The 20846-nt window shown below is 47.4% G+C and overlaps 1 protein-coding gene across 1 annotated transcript; it reads right to left on the bottom strand.

Moving 5' to 3' along the window:
• Positions 1-5066: 5066 nt before the first annotated feature.
• gpa33a (glycoprotein A33 (transmembrane), paralog a) lies at positions 5067-19336 on the bottom strand. The gene is made up of 7 exons (XM_029655070.2): positions 18882-19336; positions 9325-9491; positions 8489-8702; positions 8170-8334; positions 7968-8084; positions 6582-6714; positions 5067-6484 (listed from the first exon to the last, which is right to left on the bottom strand). Exons 1-7 carry the CDS (start codon positions 18928-18930, stop codon positions 5974-5976), a joined length of 1356 nt encoding a protein of 451 aa, XP_029510930.2. The 5' UTR covers positions 18931-19336; the 3' UTR covers positions 5067-5973.
• Positions 19337-20846: the final 1510 nt, after the last annotated feature.

Here is a 20846-nt window from a genome sequence, read left to right as displayed (position 1 = left end):
GTACTGTTTGAGAAATGGGTGGTGCATGCGCGGTTTGGTCCTCTTGAGGACAAGGGGGGGGGGGGGCGTTCATTTTAAAGTGACTCAAGCATCTTTACATGTTGTGGCCAATAGGACTGTGTCTATATGGGTCATTCTTGAATTGCGGTGATAAATTCTGATCCTTGACTTTGGCATCATGTAAAAGCTTTCTAAAATGAGAACAACATGACAAGTAATATATTTGTCTTTTGTTTTTACAGTTATTTAATAAGAAAACGTATATAAGTCATTTATACTACAAAACACATTTTCGTATGCATTGTAGAAACTACTGGGGGATAACAGGTTGGCTTGTCCTACTGGTGATGTGTAGCGGTGTAGTGACATGTTTTGGGCGATTTAGAGATATCTATCTATCATTTTGAATGCTAGACATTGAAACAAAATTATGTAATATATTGCCTACATCAATAAAAACAAATTATATTATTACTAGTATAATGTGTGTCCCTCAATTTTATGTCATTGGTGTTAGCGCCTTGAAAATCACTGATTACAAAGATACACAAGGACCTTGAGCTCCGGTGGAAAACTGTTATCATGGGGAGGAGTCTGTTATCGGGGGAGGGGTCTATATTATCGGGGGAGGGGTCTATATTATCTGGGGAGGAGTCTATATTAATGAAAAGATGAGCTAAACACATCATTTTATTATGTCATAGATTTGAGGATTCCATTGATCATGTGTTGTGTCTGAATCCAGTGTTACTTGACGTTGGTCAATTTGAATGACGCTAAGTAACATCATATCACTAATATCACTAATCATTTCACTAATCATATCACTTCAGTAAATCATTTTTTAAAGGATTGATTACTATACATTTCAGAATTTGTGGCCTCCATTTAAGAAAATCATAATTTACCTAAAATGTCTCTATTGTTTACATCATTGGTGTTGCTGCTCCTACAGGTGGAACAATGTCGTCATACTGGTAAAAACTATGAAAAGACATTAAGCTCCATTAGTTGATTTAGAATAGATGTAACCAAATACATTTAAATAAAAACACATCTAGAAAAATACAGCTACGTTTTTCCAAAATGTCCAAATGACACCTAAATTCAAGAACGACACCTAGTATCTTAGTGTGGTGGATATAAAATTGTTTTTATTAGAAATCAATTGAATATTATGTTTTCATTTAACAATGCCTCTTAGACGATGGGGGAAAGACAGCGATTGGAGAACAAAGGGAGCCCACTGGACACAAACTGGTTGAATCAACGTTGTTTAAATGTAATCCAGTCACCAGAGTAGTTCTTCATAGGCTAGGGACTGGATACAAACTGGTTGAATCAACGTTGTTTAAATGTAATCCAGTCACCAGAGTAGTTCTTCATAGGCTAGGGACTGGACACAAACTGGTTGAATCAACATTGTTTAAATGTAATCCAGTCACCAGAGTAGTTCTTCATAGGCTAGGGACTGGACACAAACTGGTTGAATCAACATTGTTTAAATGTAATCCAGTCACCAGAGTAGTTCTTCATATTAGGGACTGGACACAAACTGGTTGAATCAACGTTGTTTAAATGTAATCCAGTCACCAGAGTAGTTCTTCATAGGCTAGGACTGGACACAAACTGGTTGAATCAACTTGTTTAAATGTAATCCAGTCACCAGAGTAGTTCTTCATAGGCTACTGCTGGAGGACTGGACACAAACTCAGTTTCCTTTGAATCAACGTTGGTTTTAAATGTAATCCAGTCACCAGAGTAGTTCTTCAGGTTTAGGCTAGCTGCCCCTATTACCTCACTGGACTGACAAGCCCGATGTTTACTGATTGTAGGCTCTGTAGTTCAAGATAGCATGCAAAGAACACAGGAGATCTTTGGAGAGATCTTCACAATTGCTATAATAATCTGTGCAGAATCTCAAACAGCATTGATCACTTGCATTATGTGCTTGTGATGTAATCTCAACTGTAATCCAGGTCTTTCGGTTGTGTTATTAGATGAAGCGCAGTGATCAAATTAAAATGTCTAAAAATACATATAACATTGTATTCCCATTTTAACTTTGTTGTGCTTTTAAATGGTTGAAGCCACAGTGATAACTACACCAACAGACATCGTCTTCCCATTTTAACTGTGTTGTGCTTTTAGATGGTTGAAAGCACAGTGATAACTACACCAAAAACCAGACATCGAGGGACATTCCTCCTTTTAGAATGGTTGAATGTTTCCTCCTGCACAGAGCGCTAAGAACCTTGGCGTGATCCGGTAGACAACACCCTGTCCCTCTCAACTAACATACAAGGCGGTGGCCGGTTCCTGTAGGTTCATGCGGTCTACAACATCCGCAGACTGCGCTCTTTTTTCACCCTGCCTCACACAGGAAGCTGATCAGGTCCTAATCCAGGCACTTGTCATCTCCCTGTCTGGATTACTGCAACTCGCTGTTGGCTGGGCTCCCTGCCTGTGCCATTAAACCCCTACAAATCATCCAGAACGCCGCAGAACCCGTCTGGTGTTCAACCTTCACCATTTGAGTGCGTGTTCTCTCACGCATCACCCTGAGGCTCCCTCCGCTCTCTCCACTGGCTTCCAGTTGAAGCTCGCATCCGCTACAAGACCATGGTGCTTGCCTCACCGCGGAGCTGTGACCTGGGGAACGGCACCTCAGTTTACCTCCAGGCCCTGATCAGGCCCTACACCCAAACAAGGGCACTCCGTTCATCCACCTCTGGCCTTCTCAGGCCTCCCTACCACTGAGGAAGATGACAGTTCCCTGGCATCAGCCCAGTCAAAACTGTTCTGGCTGCTCTGGCCCCCAATGGTGGAACAAACTCCCTCACGACGCCAGGACAGCGGAGTCAATCACCACCTTCCGGAGACACCTGAAACCCCACCTCTTTAAGGAATACCTAGAGATAGGATAAAGTAATCCTTCTCGGGTGGCTCGGCCCCCCTTAAAAGATTTAGATGCACTATTGTAAGTGGCTGCTCCACTGGATGTCATAAGGTGAAGTCTGTTCAGCCCGCTTCTGTTAAGTCGCTGTTTCTTTGGATAAGAGTCCGTTTATATTTCTGTTCATTTGTGTTTAAATGACTTAAATGTAAATGTAATGTAATGATAACTACACCAAAAACCAGACATCGTCTTCCCATTTTAACTGTGTTGTGCTTTTAGATGGTTGAAAGCACAGTGATAACTACACCAACAGACATTGTCTTTCCATTGAACTGTGTTGTGCATTTAGATGGTTGAAAGCACAGTGATAACTACACCAAAAACCAGACATTGTCTTCCCATTGAACTGTGTTGTGCATTTAGATGGTTGAAACCACAGTGATAACTACACCAACCAGACATAGTCTTCCCATTTGAACTGTGTTGTGCATTTAGATGGTTGAAACCACAGTGATAAACACATTGAGAATTCAACAAGGAGTCATTCCTTCCACCACTTTCATAAAGGAATCAACGGTACCACAGCTGGCTCATCGACACTAGGCGATAGTGAACAGTCCCACAACAAAGACAAATGAGTCAAGGGTCATTGCTGCCCTCTGTCGTTTCTTTACGTTCTGTACATTCATCTTTCCAGAGAGGAGAAACATCCTTTTGTCTGCACTGAAACCACACACACATTGTGGCCTTTTTTATAGATACATTTGGCTTTAATATAAACTCACTTGTAAACCCAATGAAATCATTTGTACACAGATTAGAAACATGACACATTTTTATTTACAGTTTATAAATTGTACCATCACATCTAACCAAAACTTCAAACATTTGATGTTTTAACTAGTTAAATTGTCCCTGTACATTTCAAAAGCATAAAAACAAAACAAAGGTTAGACATTTTTGTCGAAGATTAAAGGCCTGATTATCTTCCCTTCCTTAGAGGTCTGAACCCAAAAACTCTAGTGAAGTGAGTCTGTTGTCTGGCCTCACTCAGACAGACCCATCTAAGGAGGTCTGAACTAGGTCTGAACAATGAAGCCACTTCTAGTGAAGTGAGTCTGTTGTCTGGCCTCGGGCTATAATGAGGAAGTGACTAGGTCTGAACCAATGAAGCCACTTCTAGTGAAGTGAGTCTGTTGTCTGGTCTGAGGAAGTGAAACGACTAGGTCTGAACCCAATGAAGCCACTTCTAGTGAAGTGAGTCTGTTGTCTGGCCTCAGGCTATAATGAGGAAGTGAAACGCCACTGAGTCTGTTGTCTGGTCTGAACCCAATGAAGCCACTTCTAGTGAAGTGAGTCTGTTGTCTGGCCTTCTAGTGAAGTGAGTCTGTTGGCCTCGGGCTATAATGAGGAAGTGAAACGACTAGGTCTGAACCCAATGAAGCCACTTCTAGTGAAGTGAGTCTGTTGTCTGGCCTCGGGCTATAATGAGGAAGTGAAACTAGTGAAGTGACTAGGTCTGAACTAGGTCCAATGAAGCCACTTCTAGTGAAGTGAGTCTGTTGTCTGGCCTCGGGCTATAATGAGGAAGTGAAACGACTAGGTCTGAACCCAATGAAGCCACTTCTAGTGAAGTGAGTCTGTTGTCTGGCCTCGGGCTATAATGAGGAAGTGAAACGACTAGGTCTGAACCCAATGAAGCCACTTCTAGTGAAGTGAGTCTGTTGTCTGGCCTCGGGCTATAATGAGGAAGTGAAACGACTAGGTCTGAACCCAATGAAGCCACTTCTAGTGAAGTGAGTCTGTTGTCTGGCCTCGGGCTATAATGAGGAAGTGAAACGACTAGGTCTGAACAATGAAGCCACTTCTAGTGAAGTGAGTTGTCTGGCCTGTTCTATAAAATGGGTCTCTAGGTTCTCAATTTCAAAAGTGAGTCTGATTGTCTGGCCTCGGGCTATAATGAGGAAAAACAAGTCATGGTTTGAATATGTTAATGAGGACTCACCTGAGACATGGGTCCTAGGTTCTCTTTCAAAAAGGCCTGATTGACTCACTCCAAAAACAAGTCATGGTTTGAATATGTTAATGAGGACTCACCTGAGACACCTGCCACTCCACTGCATTAACAAGCATCATGACGCTAAATAAATGGACAAAACACAGTGCGTCTAAGTCATGAAAACTATTAAAAAGGTTAACAACTTTATTTATTAGAGGGTATTATCAATGTACAGTTGATATTACATGTAACTCCAACATTTGATATGAGGTTATTATCAATGTACAGTTGATAAAAACAAACAAACCGTCACCAAAAAGCTTGTGGTTCTCAAACAGCCAAGACCTGAGACTGACGTGAGAAGCTCTTCTGTCACACCAACAGTAGATAATAAGGCAGGAGGAAAAATGCATTTTCCAATAAGCTGCACTGAGAATTCATACACAGTCTTATTCAGGCAATGGCAGTTTGTAACAGAAAGCTAATTTAAATTCAGATTCAAGAATAAAAAAATAAAAAAATCCTAATTCAAAATACTAGATGGCACTTTTCAAATCTTTGAATCAGCATTCCAATTCGCTTCCTGACTACTGAACTGAATTGAGGCCACCCTTCCTTCAATCATAGGCTGTACTCCACATTGAAGGCCTTTACATAGATAACAGTGATACGCTCCACCTCTAGTCGTTTAGTTCAAGTATTCCCACACATAAGAGCGACATATATGTGAGGGTATACAAATGTAAGCAAGGTTCTAAATTATTATATATTTGTCAAATATTACATCCGTTTGGGTTTCTTGCAGTCAATTTGCCGTCTACAAATGATTTATAATTATGTTCCGGTCCCCTGAAGTTCTGCTGAAGGACAAACACCATCCGGCGGCTGAATCTATTTGATGATCCCTGACCTACAGCCTTTTGTTGTGTTACTGTCGTCCTGTTATTGATGTGACCGAGTTCAGCCTGGCAGCTGGGCCCTTTGTGAAGCCTGACCTACAGCAGCTACTATGTTTAGAAAATTCATTATATTTTCGACCACTCCAAACACAAGTTGCGGTAAACATTAAGTGGTTCTAATCTATTCTATTTTTAGAAGGCTTAGCAGGTTTATTGGCCGGTACACTGGGAGGTCTGTCACGATCATCGTAGGGCTCATCATAACGATCACTGTACCGTCCGCCGTCACTGCGTTCATCGTAAACACGATCACGGTCGTACCGGTCACGGCGGTCAGAGTAGCGGTCGTCCTGGTCCCTGCGGTCATCGTGGTGCTCGCGGCGGTCATCGTAGTTGCTACGGCGGTCATCGTAGTCGCTGCGGCGGTCATCGTGGTGCTCGCGGCGGTCATCGTAGTCGCTACGGCGGTCATCGTGGTGCTCGCGGCGGTCATCGTAGTCGCTACGGCGGTCATCGTGGTGCTCGCGGCGGTCATCGTAGTCCTTCTCACTGCGTTCCTTGTACTGGTCGCGACGGTCCACGATCTTAGGTGGGTGGTCTTCATCGTCGCCTTCCTTGCTGCGCGTCTGGCGAACCTCGCCATTCACCACGGGTTTGTCGTCGTGGAACTCCTCCCCCTCTGGAACCCTGAGGACATATCAGTGGACAGGAGACTCAGCACACTGTCTGTTCTCACCATCTCAGCTCTCATGGTGTGTGTGTGTGTGTGTCAGACCATACATACCCCATAGCGTACTCCTCTGCTATGTTCTTCTTCTTTCTGCAGCAGCAGCAGTAGATGAGGATGATGAGCAGCACCAGAACACCAACCACAACGCCACCAATGATACCCGCTGTTGAACCCAGGGCCATAGACGCTACAGGAGAGAGAGGTGGTGAAGAGGTGAGGTGAGATGAGGAGGAGGTGGTGAAGAGAGGAAAAGAGGTCAGGAAGATAGAGGAGAGGTGAGAAGGAGAAGAGGAGAGTCGAAGTGGAAGAGGAGAGTCGAAGTGGAAGAGGAGAGTCGAAGTGGAAGAGGAGAGTCGAAGAGGAGAGTCGAAGAGGAGAGAGAGGAGAGTCGAAGAGGAAGAGGAGAGTCGAAGTGGAAGAGGAGAGTCGAAGTGGAAGAGGAGAGTCGAAGTGGAAGAGGAGAGTCGAAGTGGAAGAGGAGAGTCGAAGTGGAAGAGGAGAGTCGAAGTGGGAGAGGAGAGTCGAAGTGGAAAGGAGAGTCGAAGTGGAGAGGAGAGTCGAAGTGGAGAGGAGAGTCGAAGTGGAGAGGAGAGTCGAAGTGGAGAGGAGAGTCGAAGAGGAGGAGAGTCGAAGAGGAGGAGAGTCGAAGAGGAGGCGAGGTGAAGAGGAGGCGAGGTGAAGAGGAGGAGCATGAGAGGAGAGGAGGAGCATGAGAGGAGAAGTGGAGCATGAGAGGAGAGGTGGAGCATGAGAGGAGAGGTGGAGCATGAGAGGAGAAGTGGAGCATGAGAGGAGAAGTGGAGCATGAGAGGAGAGGTGGAGCATGAGAGGAGAGGTGGAGCATGAGAGGAGAGGAGGAGCATGAGAGGAGAGGAGGAGCATGAGAGGAGAGGAGGAGCATGAGAGGAGAGGTGGAGCATGAGAGGAGAGGTGGAGCATGAGAGGAGAGGAGGAGCATGAGAGGAGAGGTGGAGCATGAGAGGAGAGGTGGAGCATGAGAGGAGAGGTGGAGCATGAGAGGAGAGGAGGAGCATGAGAGGAGAGGAGGAGCATGAGAGGAGAGGTGGAGCATGAGAGGTGGAGCATGAGAGGTGGAGCATGAGAGGTGGAGCATGAGAGGAGAGGTGGAGCATGAGAGGAGAGGAGGAGCATGAGAGGAGAGGAGGAGCATGAGAGGAGGTGGAGCATGAGAGGAGAGGAGGAGCATGAGAGGAAAGGATGAGCATGAGAGGATGAGCATGAGAGGATGAGCATGAGAGGATGAGCATGAGAGGAGGAGAGAAATGTCTATTGATAAAATGTGTCTGTGTGTATCCTGTTACAGGACCATCCTCATGTGATGGTTACATTGCCTCAGATCTGAACATTTGTGTTAGCTCCCAGAGATAATGCCTAAGCTTTTGCTCAGCAGGCTAACACAGTCTCGTATTGTGCACTCACGTGGCATGACGGACAGCGTCAGGTTGCATTTGGCACTGCGGATCTTATTAGTGGAGGTACAGACGTAGTATCCTGAGGATTCCATGGTGAGGTTGAAGAGAGACAGGACACCATCCTCTGGAAGAGACGGAGACAACCTGGTAGGTCAGGAGTCAAGGTCATATCAACTGAAGATTAACAAGCACACACAGACACTACATACTGTCTGTTGTCTTGGGTGCAGGTGCTCGGGGCATGTTTCTGACGTCGTAGCCCTGCCACTTGTAGGTAGGAAGAGGAGAGCCCTCTTCAGACTGACAGGTGAGACTGATATCCTGGAAGTACTCTGCCTTCCCATCGATCTTACAGACAGGCACAGAGGGAGCCACTGTGGACACAATATGTTTTGCAACGTTAAGTTAAACAGTAATCATCGACACCTTACGGATTTCTAAGGTTTATTTTGGAATAAAGCGGAATGAAGCTAAATTCTACGGTTTATTATGGAATATTCTACGGGAGTCATTGTTTTTGTTTTTTACCCAGGACCACCAGACGGGTGGTGTCAGCCAGCTGACCCTTGTCATCGTTGGGGATGGCGACCCGACAGTCGAATATTCGGTTGTCCTGGAGACCGATGGAGAAGAGCTTCAGGTTGGCTACTCCTTTAGCTAGGTCCTGCTCCAGGGAAGCTCTTCCTTCATACCTGTCACTGATGTCCAGTTCACCAGTAGAGTAGGAGGTAAGGACAGACACCTGGAAACACCCAATGTCAACAACAACATGTAAACACCAATGTCAACAACAACATGTAAACACCAATGTCAACAACAACATGTAAACACCAATGCTAACCTCCCCTGTTATTGGTGAGAGTTTAGGCTGTCTTGGGGGTATGATCTTTGATCCTCTAACTTCCTCACTCATCATTATTCACCATTCATGCAGGATTATCCGTAACCATGGAAGCATCCACGTTAATGTAGATTTGTTCAGAAACATTTTCTATTCTTATTTTACAATAAAAGTGACTCCAAAATGACACGATACATTATTTACCATTAATTTCGATTGGGCACAAAATAATCTGAAAAACGAACTGCAAATGCATCCAACAAACTAGATGTAGTCATTATGTCCGTACGGAATATGGGACCCAAAAACTACTATATTTATAACAATATTTAAGGGTGTTAATTTTGACCCTTAACTTCTTGGGGGGGGAAAATGAATGACTTGTTAAGTCAAATCACATTCTCTGCACAACTGTAGTATAAAAATGTCCAAATCATTGCTCATCTTTATCAAGGGGATCAATAGTTTAAACCCACTGAATGTGGTCAGAGCTGATCAGAGTGATTTCTGGTTGGTTTATTACCTCTGGCTCTCCGGGTTTGTCTGCTTCAGCCAACCAGGATATGACGACCAGCTTGTTGATTGGGCTCTTGGGTTTGAAGCTGCATGGTATAGTGATGTTGTCTCCCCTGGCGAACTCATAGGTCCGCTGAGGGATGGACACCTCTAAAGCTACAGTCATGGACACGACTGGGACAGAGAGAGACAGACAGGAAGAAACAGGAAGACAGGTTTTACAGACACTGACGTATTGAGCTGTAGGAGGTGAACACTGTTCAAATGAAGTGCTCTGTAACACTAAAACTAATGGCAAATGAGCTGCCACCAACTCGAAGGAGAGGAAACCTTAAAGTACCACAAGAGCGGAATTATTTTTTTTCAACTGAAAGACGATTCCCATGATGTTGCACAATAATTCAAGAAGTCATTGTTTTATTCAAAGTATGATATATTTGGGCTTGAAGTGGGAAATCCGAAGTGGGGACATTGGATATTTTCCGTGTCAGCGCTGGGTTTCCCCAATAGGACATAACATGCTAATACTTTCCAGTCTACATTTATTGTCAGCGCTGGGTTTTATTTCAATGTAACCACCCAACAGCATGGCATTGTATATTAATCAGAACCATCTGCAAAGTTCTTCCTCCGTAGCATACACCTGGTCACCTGAACCAAGCAGCTTTTCTCCGTAACATACACCTGGTCACCTGAACCAAGCAGCTTTCCTCCGTAGCATACACCTGGCCACCTGAACCAAGCAGCTTTTCTCCGTAACATACACCTGGCCACCTGAACCAAGCAGCTTTTCTCCGTAGCATACACCTGGTCACCTGAGCCAAGCAGCTTTTCTCCGTAGCATACACCTGGCCACCTGAACCAAGCAGCTTTTCTCCGTAACATACACCTGGCCACCTGAACCAAGCAGCTTTTCTCCGTAGCACACACCTGGCCACCTGAACCAAGCAGCTTTTCTCCGTAGCACACACCTGGTCACCTGAACCAAGCAGCTTTCCTCCGTAACATACACCTGGTCACCTGAACCAAGCAGCTTTCCTCCGTAACATACACCTGGTCACCTGAACCAAGCAGCTTTCCTCCGTAACATACACCTGGTCACCTGAACCAAGCAGCTTTCCTCCGTAACATACACCTGGTTACCTGAGCCAAGCAGCTTTCCTCCGTAACATACACCTGGTCACCTGAACCAAGCAGCTTTCCTCCGTAACATACACCTGGCCACCTGAACCAAGCAGCTTTTCTCCGTAACATACACCTGGCCACCTGAGCCAAGCAGCTTTTCTCCGTAACATACACCTGGCCACCTGAACCAAGCAGCTTTTCTCCGTAACATACACCTGGCCACCTGAACCAAGCAGCTTTTCTCCATAACATACACCTGGCCACCTGAACCAAGCAGCTTTTCTCCGTAGCACACACCTGGCCACCTGAGCCAAGCAGCTTTTCTCCGTAACACACCTGGCCACCTGAGCCAAGCAGCTTTTCTCCGTAGCACACACCTGGCCACCTGAGCCAAGCAGCTTTTCTCCGTAGCACACACCTGGCCACCTGAGCCAAGAAGCCAAGCAGCTTTCCTCCGTAACATACACCTGGCCCCCTGAGCCATGGAGCCAAGCAGCTTTTCTCCGTAACATACACCTGGCCACCTGAGCCATGCAGCTTTTCTCCGTAGCATACACCTGGTTACCTGAGCCAAGCAGCTTTTCTCCGTAACACACACCTGGCCACCTGAGCCAAGAAGCCAAGCAGCTTTCCTCCGTAACATACACCTGGCCACCTGAGCCATGGAGCCAAGCAGCTTTTCTCCGTAGCATACACCTGGTTACCTGAGCCAAGCAGCTTTTCTCCGTAACACACACCTGGCCACCTGAGCCAAGAAGCCAAGCAGCTTTCCTCCGTAGCATACACCTGGCCACCTGAGCCATGGAGCCAAGCAGCTTTTCTCCGTAACATACACCTGGCCACCTGAGCCATGCAGCTTTTCACCGTAGCACACACCTGGCCACCTGAGCCATGCAGCTTTTCTCCGTAGCACACACCTGGCCACCTGAGCGGAGCCAAGCAGCTTTCCTCCGTAGCACACACGTGGCCACCTGAGCCATGCAGCTTTCCTCCGTAACATACACCTGGCCACCTGAGCCATGCAGCTTTCCTCCGTAGCACACACACCTGGCCACCTGAGCCAAGCAGCTTTCCTCCGTAGCACACACCTGGCCACCTGAGCCATGCAGCTTTCCTCCGTAACATACACCTGGCCACCTGAGCCATGCAGCTTTCCTCCGTAGCACACACACCTGGCCACCTGAGCCAAGCAGCTTTCCTCCGTAGCACACACCTGGCCACCTGAGCCAAGGAGCTTTCCTCCGTAGCACACACACCTGGCCACCTGAGCCAAGCAGCTTTTCTCCGTAGCACACACCTGGCCACCTGAGCCAAGCAGCTTTTCTCCGTAGCACACACCTGGCCACCTGAGCCAAGCAGCTTTTCTCCGTAACACACCTGGCCACCTGAGCCAAGCAGCTTTTCTCCGTAACATTCACCTGGCCACCTGAGCCAAGCAGCTATTCTCAGTAACACACACCTGGCCACCTGAGCCAAGCAGCTTTTCTCCGTAACACACACCTGGCCACCTGAGCCAAGAAGCCAAGCAGCTTTCCTCCGTAACATACACCTGGCCACCTGAGCCATGGAGCCAAGCAGCTTTTCTCCGTAACATACACCTGGCCACCTGAGCCATGCAGCTTTTCACCGTAGCACACACCTGGCCACCTGAGCCATGCAGCTTTTCTCCGTAGCACACCCCTGGCCACCTGAGCCAAGCAGCTTTTCTCCGTAACATTCACCTGGCCACCTGAGCCAAGCAGCTTTTCTCCGTAACATTCACCTGGCCACCTGAGCCAAGCAGCTTTTCTCAGTAACACACACCTGGCCACCTGAGCCAAGCAGCTTTTCTCTGTAACATACACCTGGCCACCTGAGCCATGCAGCTTTTCTCCGTAGCATACACCTGGTTACCTGAGCCAAGCAGCTTTTCTCCGTAACACACACCTGGCCACCTGAGCCAAGAAGCCAAGCAGCTTTCCTCCGTAGCATACACCTGGCCACCTGAGCTATGGAGCCAAGCAGCTTTTCTCCGTAACATACACCTGGCCACCTGAGCCATGCAGCTTTTCACCGTAGCACACACCTGGCCACCTGAGCCATGCAGCTTTTCTCCGTAGCACACACCTGGCCACCTGAGCCATGCAGCTTTTCTCCGTAGCACACACCTGGCTACCTGAGCGGAGCCAAGCAGCTTTCCTCCGTAGCACACACCTGGCCACCTGAGCCATGCAGCTTTCCTCTGTAGCACACACCTGGCCACCTGAGCCATGCAGCTTATCTCCGAAGCACACACCTGGCCACCTGAGCCATGCAGCTTTCCTCCGTAACATACACCTGGCCACCTGAGCCATGCAGCTTTCCTCCGTAACATACACCTGGCCACCTGAGCCAAGGAGCTTTCCTCCGTAGCACACACACCTGGCCACCTGAGCCAAGCAGCTTTCCTCCTTAGCATACACCTGGCCACCTGGCCACCTGAGCACACACCTGGCCAGCTTTTCCTCCGTAACACACACCTGGCCACCTGAGCCAAGCAGCTTTTCTCCGTAGCATACACCTGGCCACCTGAGCCAAGCAGCTTTTCTCCGTAGCATACACCTGGCCACCTGAGCCAAGCATCTTTCCTCCGTAACATACACCTGGCCACCTGAGCCAAGCAGCTTTCCTCCGTAGCACACACCTGGTTACCTGAGCCAAGCAGCTTTTCTCCGTAACATACACCTGGCCACCTGAGCCATGCAGCTTTTCTCTGTAGCATACAACTGGCCACCTGAGCGGAGCCAAGCAGCTTTTCTCCGTAACACACACCTGGCCACCTGAGCCATGCAGCTTTCCTCCGTAACATACACCTGGCCACCTGAGCCATGCAGCTTTCCTCCGTAACATACACCTGGCCACCTGAGCCAAGCAGCTTTCCTCATACACCTGGCCACCTAGCCATGCAGCTTTCCTCCACATACACCTGGCCACCTGAGCCATGCAGCTTTCCTCCGTAACATACACCTGGCCACCTGAGCCATGCAGCTTTCCTCCGTAACATACACCTGGCCACCTGAGCCATGCAGCTTTCCTCCGTAACATACACCTGGCCACCTGAGCCATGCAGCTTTCCTCCGTAACACACACCTGGCCACCTGAGCCATGCAGCTTTCCTCCGTAACATACACCTGGCCACCTGAGCCAAGCAGCTTTCCTCCGTAACATACACCTGGCCACCTGAGCCATGCAGCTTTCCTCCGTAACATACACCTGGCCACCTGAGCCATGCAGCTTTCCTCCGTAAGCATACACCTGGCCACCTGAGCCAGCTTTCCTCCGTAGCACACCTGGCCACCTGAGCCAAGCAGCTTTCCTCCGTAGCACACACCTGGCCACCTGAGCCAAGCAGCTTTTCTCCGTAGCACACACCTGGCCACCTGAGCCAAGGAGCTTTTCTCCGTAGCACACACCTGGCCACCTGAGCCAAGCAGCATTTCTCCGTAGCACACACCTGGCCACCTGAGCCAAGCAGCTTTTCTCCGTAGCGCACACCTGGCCACCTGAGCCAAGCAGCTTTCCTCCGTAACACACACCTGGCCACCTGAGCCAAGGAGCTTTCTCCGTAACATTCACCTGGCCACCTGAGCCAAGCAGCTTTCTCCGTAACATACACCTGGCCACCTGAGCCATGCAGCTTTTCCGTAACATACACCTGGTTACCTGAGCCAAGCAGCTTTCCTCCGTAACATACACCTCCGGCCACACCTTTACCTGAGCCATGCAGCTTTCCTCCGTAACATACACCTGGCCACCTGAGCCATGCAGCTTTCCTCCGTAACATACACCTGGCCACCTGAGCCATGCAGCTTTCCTCCGTAACATACACCTGGCCACCTGAGCCATGCAGCTTTCCTCCGTAACATACACCTGGCCACCTGAGCCATGCAGCTTTCCTCCGTAACATACACCTGGCCACCTGAGCCAAGCAGCTTTCCTCCGTAACATACACCTGGTTACCTGAGCCAAGCAGCTTTCCTGTAACATACACCTGGTTACCTGAGCCAAGGAGCTTTCCTCCGTAACATACACCTGGCCACCTGAGCCATGCAGCTTTCCTCCGTAACATACACCTGGCCACCTGAGCCATGCAGCTTTCCTCCAGCTTTCCTCCGTAAGCTTTCCTCCATACACCTGGCCACCTGAGCCATGCAGCTTTCCTCCGTAACATACACCTGGCCACCTGAGCCAAGCAGCTTTCCTCCGTAACATACACCTGGCCACCTGAGCCATGCAGCTTTCCTCCGTAACATACACCTGGCCACCTGAGCCATGCAGCTTTCCTCCGTAAGATACACCTGGCCACCTGAGCCAAGCAGCTTTCCTCCGTAGCGCACACCTGGCCACCTGAGCCAAGCAGCTTTCCTCCGTAGCACACACCTGGCCACCTGAGCCAAGCAGCTTTTCTCCGTAGCACACACCTGGCCACCTGAGCCAAGGAGCTTTTCTCCGTAGCACACACCTGGCCACCTGAGCCAAGCAGCATTTCTCCGTAGCACACACCTGGCCACCTGAGCCAAGGAGCTTTTCTCCGTAGCGCACACCTGGCCACCTGAGCCAAGCAGCTTTCCTCCGTAGCACACACCTGGCCACCTGAGCCAAGGAGCTTTTCTCCGTAACATTCACCTGGCCACCTGAGCCAAGCAGCTTTCCTCCGTAACATACACCTGACCACCTGAGCCAAGCAGCTTTCCTCCGTAACATACACCTGGTTACCTGAGCCAAGCAGCTTTCCTCCGTAACATACACCTGGTTACCTGAGCCAAGGAGCTTTCCTCCGTAACATACACCTGGTTACCTGAGCCAAGCAGCTTTCCTCCGTAACATACACCTGGCCACCTGAGCCAAGCAGCTTTCCTCCGTAACATACACCTGGCCACCTGAGGCAAGGAGCAAATTAAAACAGGGAAAAACTAAGGTTTTTGCACCTCCACTTTTCATTTCTTCCAGAAAATGATCAGTATTAAAATCGTATATATTATAGCGAGAGAGTGAGAGATAGGAACTGACCATTTTATAAATGCTATAATTGCATGAATGGTTTTGACCACTAACGCTTCACTGCTCTGATTGGTGCAGCTAGAAACCATAAGCGTCTATCCTATATTATAAACTGGATGGTTCCAGCCCTGAATGCTGAAACATGTAATTAGAGAAGTAAAATTACGTCGAAACTGAAACCAGTTTATAATAGCAATAAGGCACCTCGGGGGTATGTGGTGTTTGGCCAATATACCACGGCTAAGGGCTGTGTCCATGCACGAAACAATGTGGAATTGGGCATATAACACACCTCCTCGTACCTTATTGCTACATTGAACATGCACCAGCAAAAGATAATTAAAGAAAACAGGTTTATCCATTTTGTCGTTACATGTCATTTGAGACGTGCATCATGAAGTCATTGTAGCCAATCACTTCACTTCCCCTGTGAGAACCATAAGCACGGGGCGACTTGGCTGTACTGCTGTACTGCGGCCGATGCCTGCCAACACAAGGTTGCACCATGTTCATTACAATGTAGAAAAACTCATGTCTCTTATGTAAAATGCCAACACTTTGGAGAGAACAATAGATGACGAAGTCAAAGATAGTGGTTTCAATCTGGGGTGAAGTTTTCCCTAAATGCTTCTGACAAATCCAGCAATATAAACCCACACAGGTCATAGAGAGTCTTATTATGTTGTCCTCTGTTATGACAGGGCTTTAGAAACTACAGGTTACACCCACTGGTAGTCCTCCGTTATGACAGGGCTTTAGAAACTACAGGTTACACCCACTGGTAGTCCTCCGTTATGACAGGGCTTTAGAAACTACAGGTTACACCCACTGGTAGTCCTCCGTTATGACAGGGCTTTAGAAACTACAGGTTACACCCACTGGTAGTCCTCCGTTATGACAGGGCTTTAGAAACTACAGGTTACACCCACTGGTAGTCCTCCGTTATGACAGGGCTTTAGAAACTACAGGTTACACCCACTGGTAGTCCTCCGTTATGACAGGGCTTTAGAAACTACAGGTTACACCCACTGGTAGTCCTCCGTTATGACAGGGCTTTAGAAACTACAGGTTACACCCACTGGTAGTCCTCCGTTATGACAGGGCTTTAGACACTACAGGTTACACCCACTGACAGGAAGTAAGGGAGTCAGAAGCACCTTGGCTTGTGCAAGACACAACTGTTTCCACAAGTACAACCCTTGGACAGGACACTTGCCAATCGCAGGGCCTTACCCCCAATCACCTCAATGCTCCCATTACAGTCTTTGGGACGACTCAGCTAGATATCAAACTCCCAATCTTCCAATCTCAGGGCGGACATTCTAACCACACCGACGTACACTATTATATAAATATTATAGCAAGATTTACATGACTGTAAAAATAAAAAGCATTAGTTTTCACATGGATTCATATGGAGGCTGTTGTCCTCCAGTGGGAATGCAAAGTGTTTAGGGTTGGGCACCTCTCCTCTCCTGCCTGTGTCATCCAGCACTCTCTAACTATCAGCCCTCTCATCAGAATTACAGCTTCATCCATGTTTCTCAAATGTCACATTTCTAAGTGTTTAAGGTTAAGTTTAGGCATTAACTCTGAATTTAAGGTTAGGATTAAGTTCAGGAATTAACACCAAATGGTTAAGGTAAGTTACTAGGGTTAGGGTTAGCTACTAGGGTTAGCTACTAGGGTTAGGGTTAGCTACTAGGGTTAGCTACTAGGGTGCGGGCTAGCTACTAGGGTGCGGGTTAGCTACTAGGGTGCGGGTTAGCTACTAGGGTGCGGGTTAGCTACTAGGGTGCGGGTTAGCTACTAGGGTGCGGGTTAGCTACTAGGGTGCGGTCTAGCTACTAGGGTGCGGGTTAGCTACTAGGGTGCGGGTTAGCTACTAGGGTGCGGGTTAGCTACTAGGGTGCGGGTTAGCTGTTAGGGTTAGCTACTAGGGTTAGGGTTAGCTGTTAGGGTTAGCTACTAGGGTTAGGGTTAGCTGTTAGGGTTAGCTACTAGGGTGCGGGTTAGCTACTAGGGTGCGGGTTAGCTACTAGGGTGCGGGTTAGCTACTAGGGTGCGGGCTAGCTACTAGGGTGCGGTCTAGCTACTAGGGTGCGGGTTAGCTACTAGGGTGCGGGTTAGCTACTAGGGTGCGGGTTAGCTGTTAGGGTTATCTACTAGGGTTAGGGTTAGCTGTTAGGGTTAGCTACTAGGGTTAGGGTTAGCTGTTAGGGTTAGCTACTAGGGTTAGGGTTAGCTGTTAGGGTTAGCTACTAGGGTTAGGGTTAGCTGTTAGGGTTAGCTACTAGGGTTAGGGTTAGCTGTTAGGGTTAGCTACTAGGGTTAGGGTTAGCTACTAGGGTTAGGGTTAGCTACTAGGGTTAGGGTTAGCTGTTGCTGTTAGGGTTTGATGTTAGGGTTAGCTGTTAGGGTTAGGGTACTAAGTTAACATATGGAATTGTTTTAATATGGTCATACCATGGATCATTTAGCTAATGGATTTAGAATTTTAGGACCCCTAAAATAAAATAAAAATACATATATTTGATAAAATATTGAATTTGGCCTTTACTACTATAGCCCATAGAAACACAGTGAATAGTATTCAGAAATGGCAAAAAAGACAGTCAAAAAATAAATCATAAAGGAATAAGGTTTTGAAGTGTCTCCTCCTATACCTAGGAGATAAGAAAGCAGTATTTTTATATTGTAGACTTTTTGTGTGAATATATTTGTTGGAGCAAAACCATTGGTTTGTATGGGTTATCTTGAGACTAGTCCGGGCGGTCTAAGGCACTGCATCGCAGTGCTAGAGGTGTCACTACAGGCCTGGGTTCGATCCCGGGCTGTATCACAACCTGCTGTGATGGGGAGTCCCATAGGGCTGCTCACAATTGGTCCAGCGTTGTCCAGGTTTGGGGAGGGTTTGGTCAGGGTAGGCCATCATTGTAAATAATAATTTGTTCTTAACGGACTTGCCTAGTTAAATGAAAGGTCAAATAAATAGTCCAAAACAGAGAATACCATCGTGTTCGTGAGAGTCTCCCCCTTTTCATAGTGGTCGTTCATTGCAAAAAAACTGATCTCTCTAGTTTAAATGGATGGATTTAGATGGGGATTGTTTTATTATGTTACTTAGATTGACGCACAGGTACATCAACAGACTCAAGGTTTTTTAAATGATGTTGCTCTCTGTTTCTTCTCTCTGGACGCCAGGCAGTAAATACTAAATGTATTGCATTATTTTACTTTCTGCTTTTTGATATACGTAAGTGTATCCTATTCTACCAATTTATACAAAACAAGATGAGCTGAACACGTGAGGCGACGCCACACCGATACCATATACATGTCTATAAAAAACACATGGGTGTGGCTCTTGTTGTATAGCACAGAGACATTTATGAAATGATATAAGATCAGTAAACTCACAGAGACAAAGTAAAACGCCAGCAAACGTCCCTTTCTGCGAGGCCATCATCGATCAGTAACAGTTACGACCTCTCCGGTCACCAGCGTTGTTTTTTGTAGGCTAGGGACCGCGGACAAGACCTTGGCCAGGTAGAAGGCTCACTAGGCTGAGTACCAAAACTTGTGCTAAGTGCTTTCCTGGCTGCGAACAAGACTTCAAAATGAGTGACGTTGTCATCAGCCAATCAGAACGTCAATATTTTGGCAGGTAGCATTCTCTGCCCGCCCTCTTATCTTGTCGGTACATGCCCTGTTATTTTGTTTTTCTCACAAGACTAACCTTTTGCAACTTTAACTCTACACTTTGTCAAGAGAAACCTGTATGCACTTGCAGTGACTAACTCTGACCAACAGCCATAAGAAACAAATGCATTTTTGAATGCAAATAGATTATCTTCTCTTCTGTAGTTTGAATGTGCAGAATTGAGAGAGGACAGTAGAGACAGATGGTATTTTCACCAGTGGTGCCAGAATCCCTGAGAGAGAAACACCTTCACTATGATTATATATATATGTATTTACTTATTCAAGCTTAAAGGTGAGGGAGGAGCGTGTGTGAGGGAAAGACTGGTCAGGTTTCAGTCAGGAACAGGAAGGGTGTATGTGTCAGAATTGGGGAAGCGTGACATCTAGTCAGACTGGTTTGAAAAGGGGTGTGTCATCTCCACAGCACAGAGTCCCTCACATACAGGTAACCTCCTCCCCCCTGCCAAACTGACACAGACACACCTACACACCCTTCTTTCCTTGTTCCCCCTCTCTCTCTCTCTGTTATTGTTCTTGTCCCATTATGGCAAGGTGTTCCCTTTATAGTGACCAGAGCAATAGGCTCTCAAAGTAATGCACTATGAAAGGAATAGAGGGCCATTTTCCATGCATCGGTTTCTAGTAGTGTGTTCTGGCCTGATCACACGGAGGGTTTCTAGTAGTGTGTTCTGGCCTGATCACACAGAGGGTTTCTAGTAGTGAGGTAGAGGTGTTCTGGCCTGATCACACAGAGGGTTTCTAGTAGTGTGTTCTGGCCTGATCACACGGAGGGTTTCTAGTAGTGAGGTAGAGGTGTTCTGGCCTGATCACACGGAGGGTTTCTAGTAGTGAGGTAGAGGTGTTCTGGCCTGATCACACAGAGGGTTTCTAGTAGTGAGGTAGAGGTGTTCTGGCCTGATCACACAGAGGGTTTCTAGTAGTGTGTTCTGGCCTGATCACACTGAGGGTTTCTAGTAGTGAGGTAGAGGTGTTCTGGCCTGATCACACAGAGGGTTTCTAGTAGTGTGTTCTGGCCTGATCACACGGAGGGTTTCTAGTAGTGAGGTAGAGGTGTTCTAGCCTGATCACACTGAGGGTTTCTAGTAGTGAGGTAGAGGTGTTCTGGCCTGATCACACAGAGGGTTTCTAGTAGTGAGGTAGAGGTGTTCTGGCCTGATCACACGGAGGGTTTCTAGTAGTGGAGGTAGAGGTGTTATGGCCTGATCACACGGAGGGTTTCTAGTAGTGAGGTAGAGGTGTTCTGGCCTGATCACACGGAGGGTTTCTAGTAGTGAGGTAGAGGTGTTCTGGCCTGAATCAGAAGGAGCTCATCCTCTATCACCTGGATACTGGTAAGCTGATAAGCTGTGTGTGTTGGTGTGTGTGTGTGTGTGTGTGTGTGTGTGTGTGTGTGTGTGTGTGTGTGTGTGTGTGTGTGTGTGTGTGTGTGTGTGTGTGTGTGTGTGTGTGTGTGTGTGTGTGTGTGAGAGAGAGAGAGAGACAGTAAGAGAGAGAGATAGAGAGAAAGAGATGTGGATGTGGCTGAACCCTCAGTGCATCTATACGTAGCTTATAAACTAGAGCTGAATCTGTCTCCCCGTTTACTGTTGTCTCTGCAGTTTGTCAATGTTTTCATCTGGAGATGGACATTCTAGATGTGTCTTGATATCGACCAGGCTC

Source organism: Oncorhynchus nerka, linkage group LG2, assembly GCF_034236695.1.
Source record: "Oncorhynchus nerka isolate Pitt River linkage group LG2, Oner_Uvic_2.0, whole genome shotgun sequence".
Classification (NCBI taxonomy): domain Eukaryota; kingdom Metazoa; phylum Chordata; class Actinopteri; order Salmoniformes; family Salmonidae; genus Oncorhynchus; species Oncorhynchus nerka.
Note: the sequence above shows the minus strand (reverse complement) of the source record. Positions and strands in the feature narration are given on the sequence as shown.

What these genes read in the sequence shown, in the direction of transcription:
- gpa33a (XM_029655070.2), bottom strand. Translation starts at nt 18,930, where the DNA reads ATGATGGCCTCGCAGAAAGGGACGTTTGCTGGCGTTTTACTTTGTCTC. An exon ending in ACAAACCCGGAGAGCCAGAG is followed by an intron (nt 8,703 to 9,324) that starts GTAATAAACCAA and finishes GGGTGTTTCCAG; the next exon opens with GTGTCTGTCCTTACCTCCTA. An exon ending in GCAGAGGAGTACGCTATGGG is followed by an intron (nt 6,485 to 6,581) that starts GTATGTATGGTC and finishes ATATGTCCTCAG; the next exon opens with GGTTCCAGAGGGGGAGGAGT.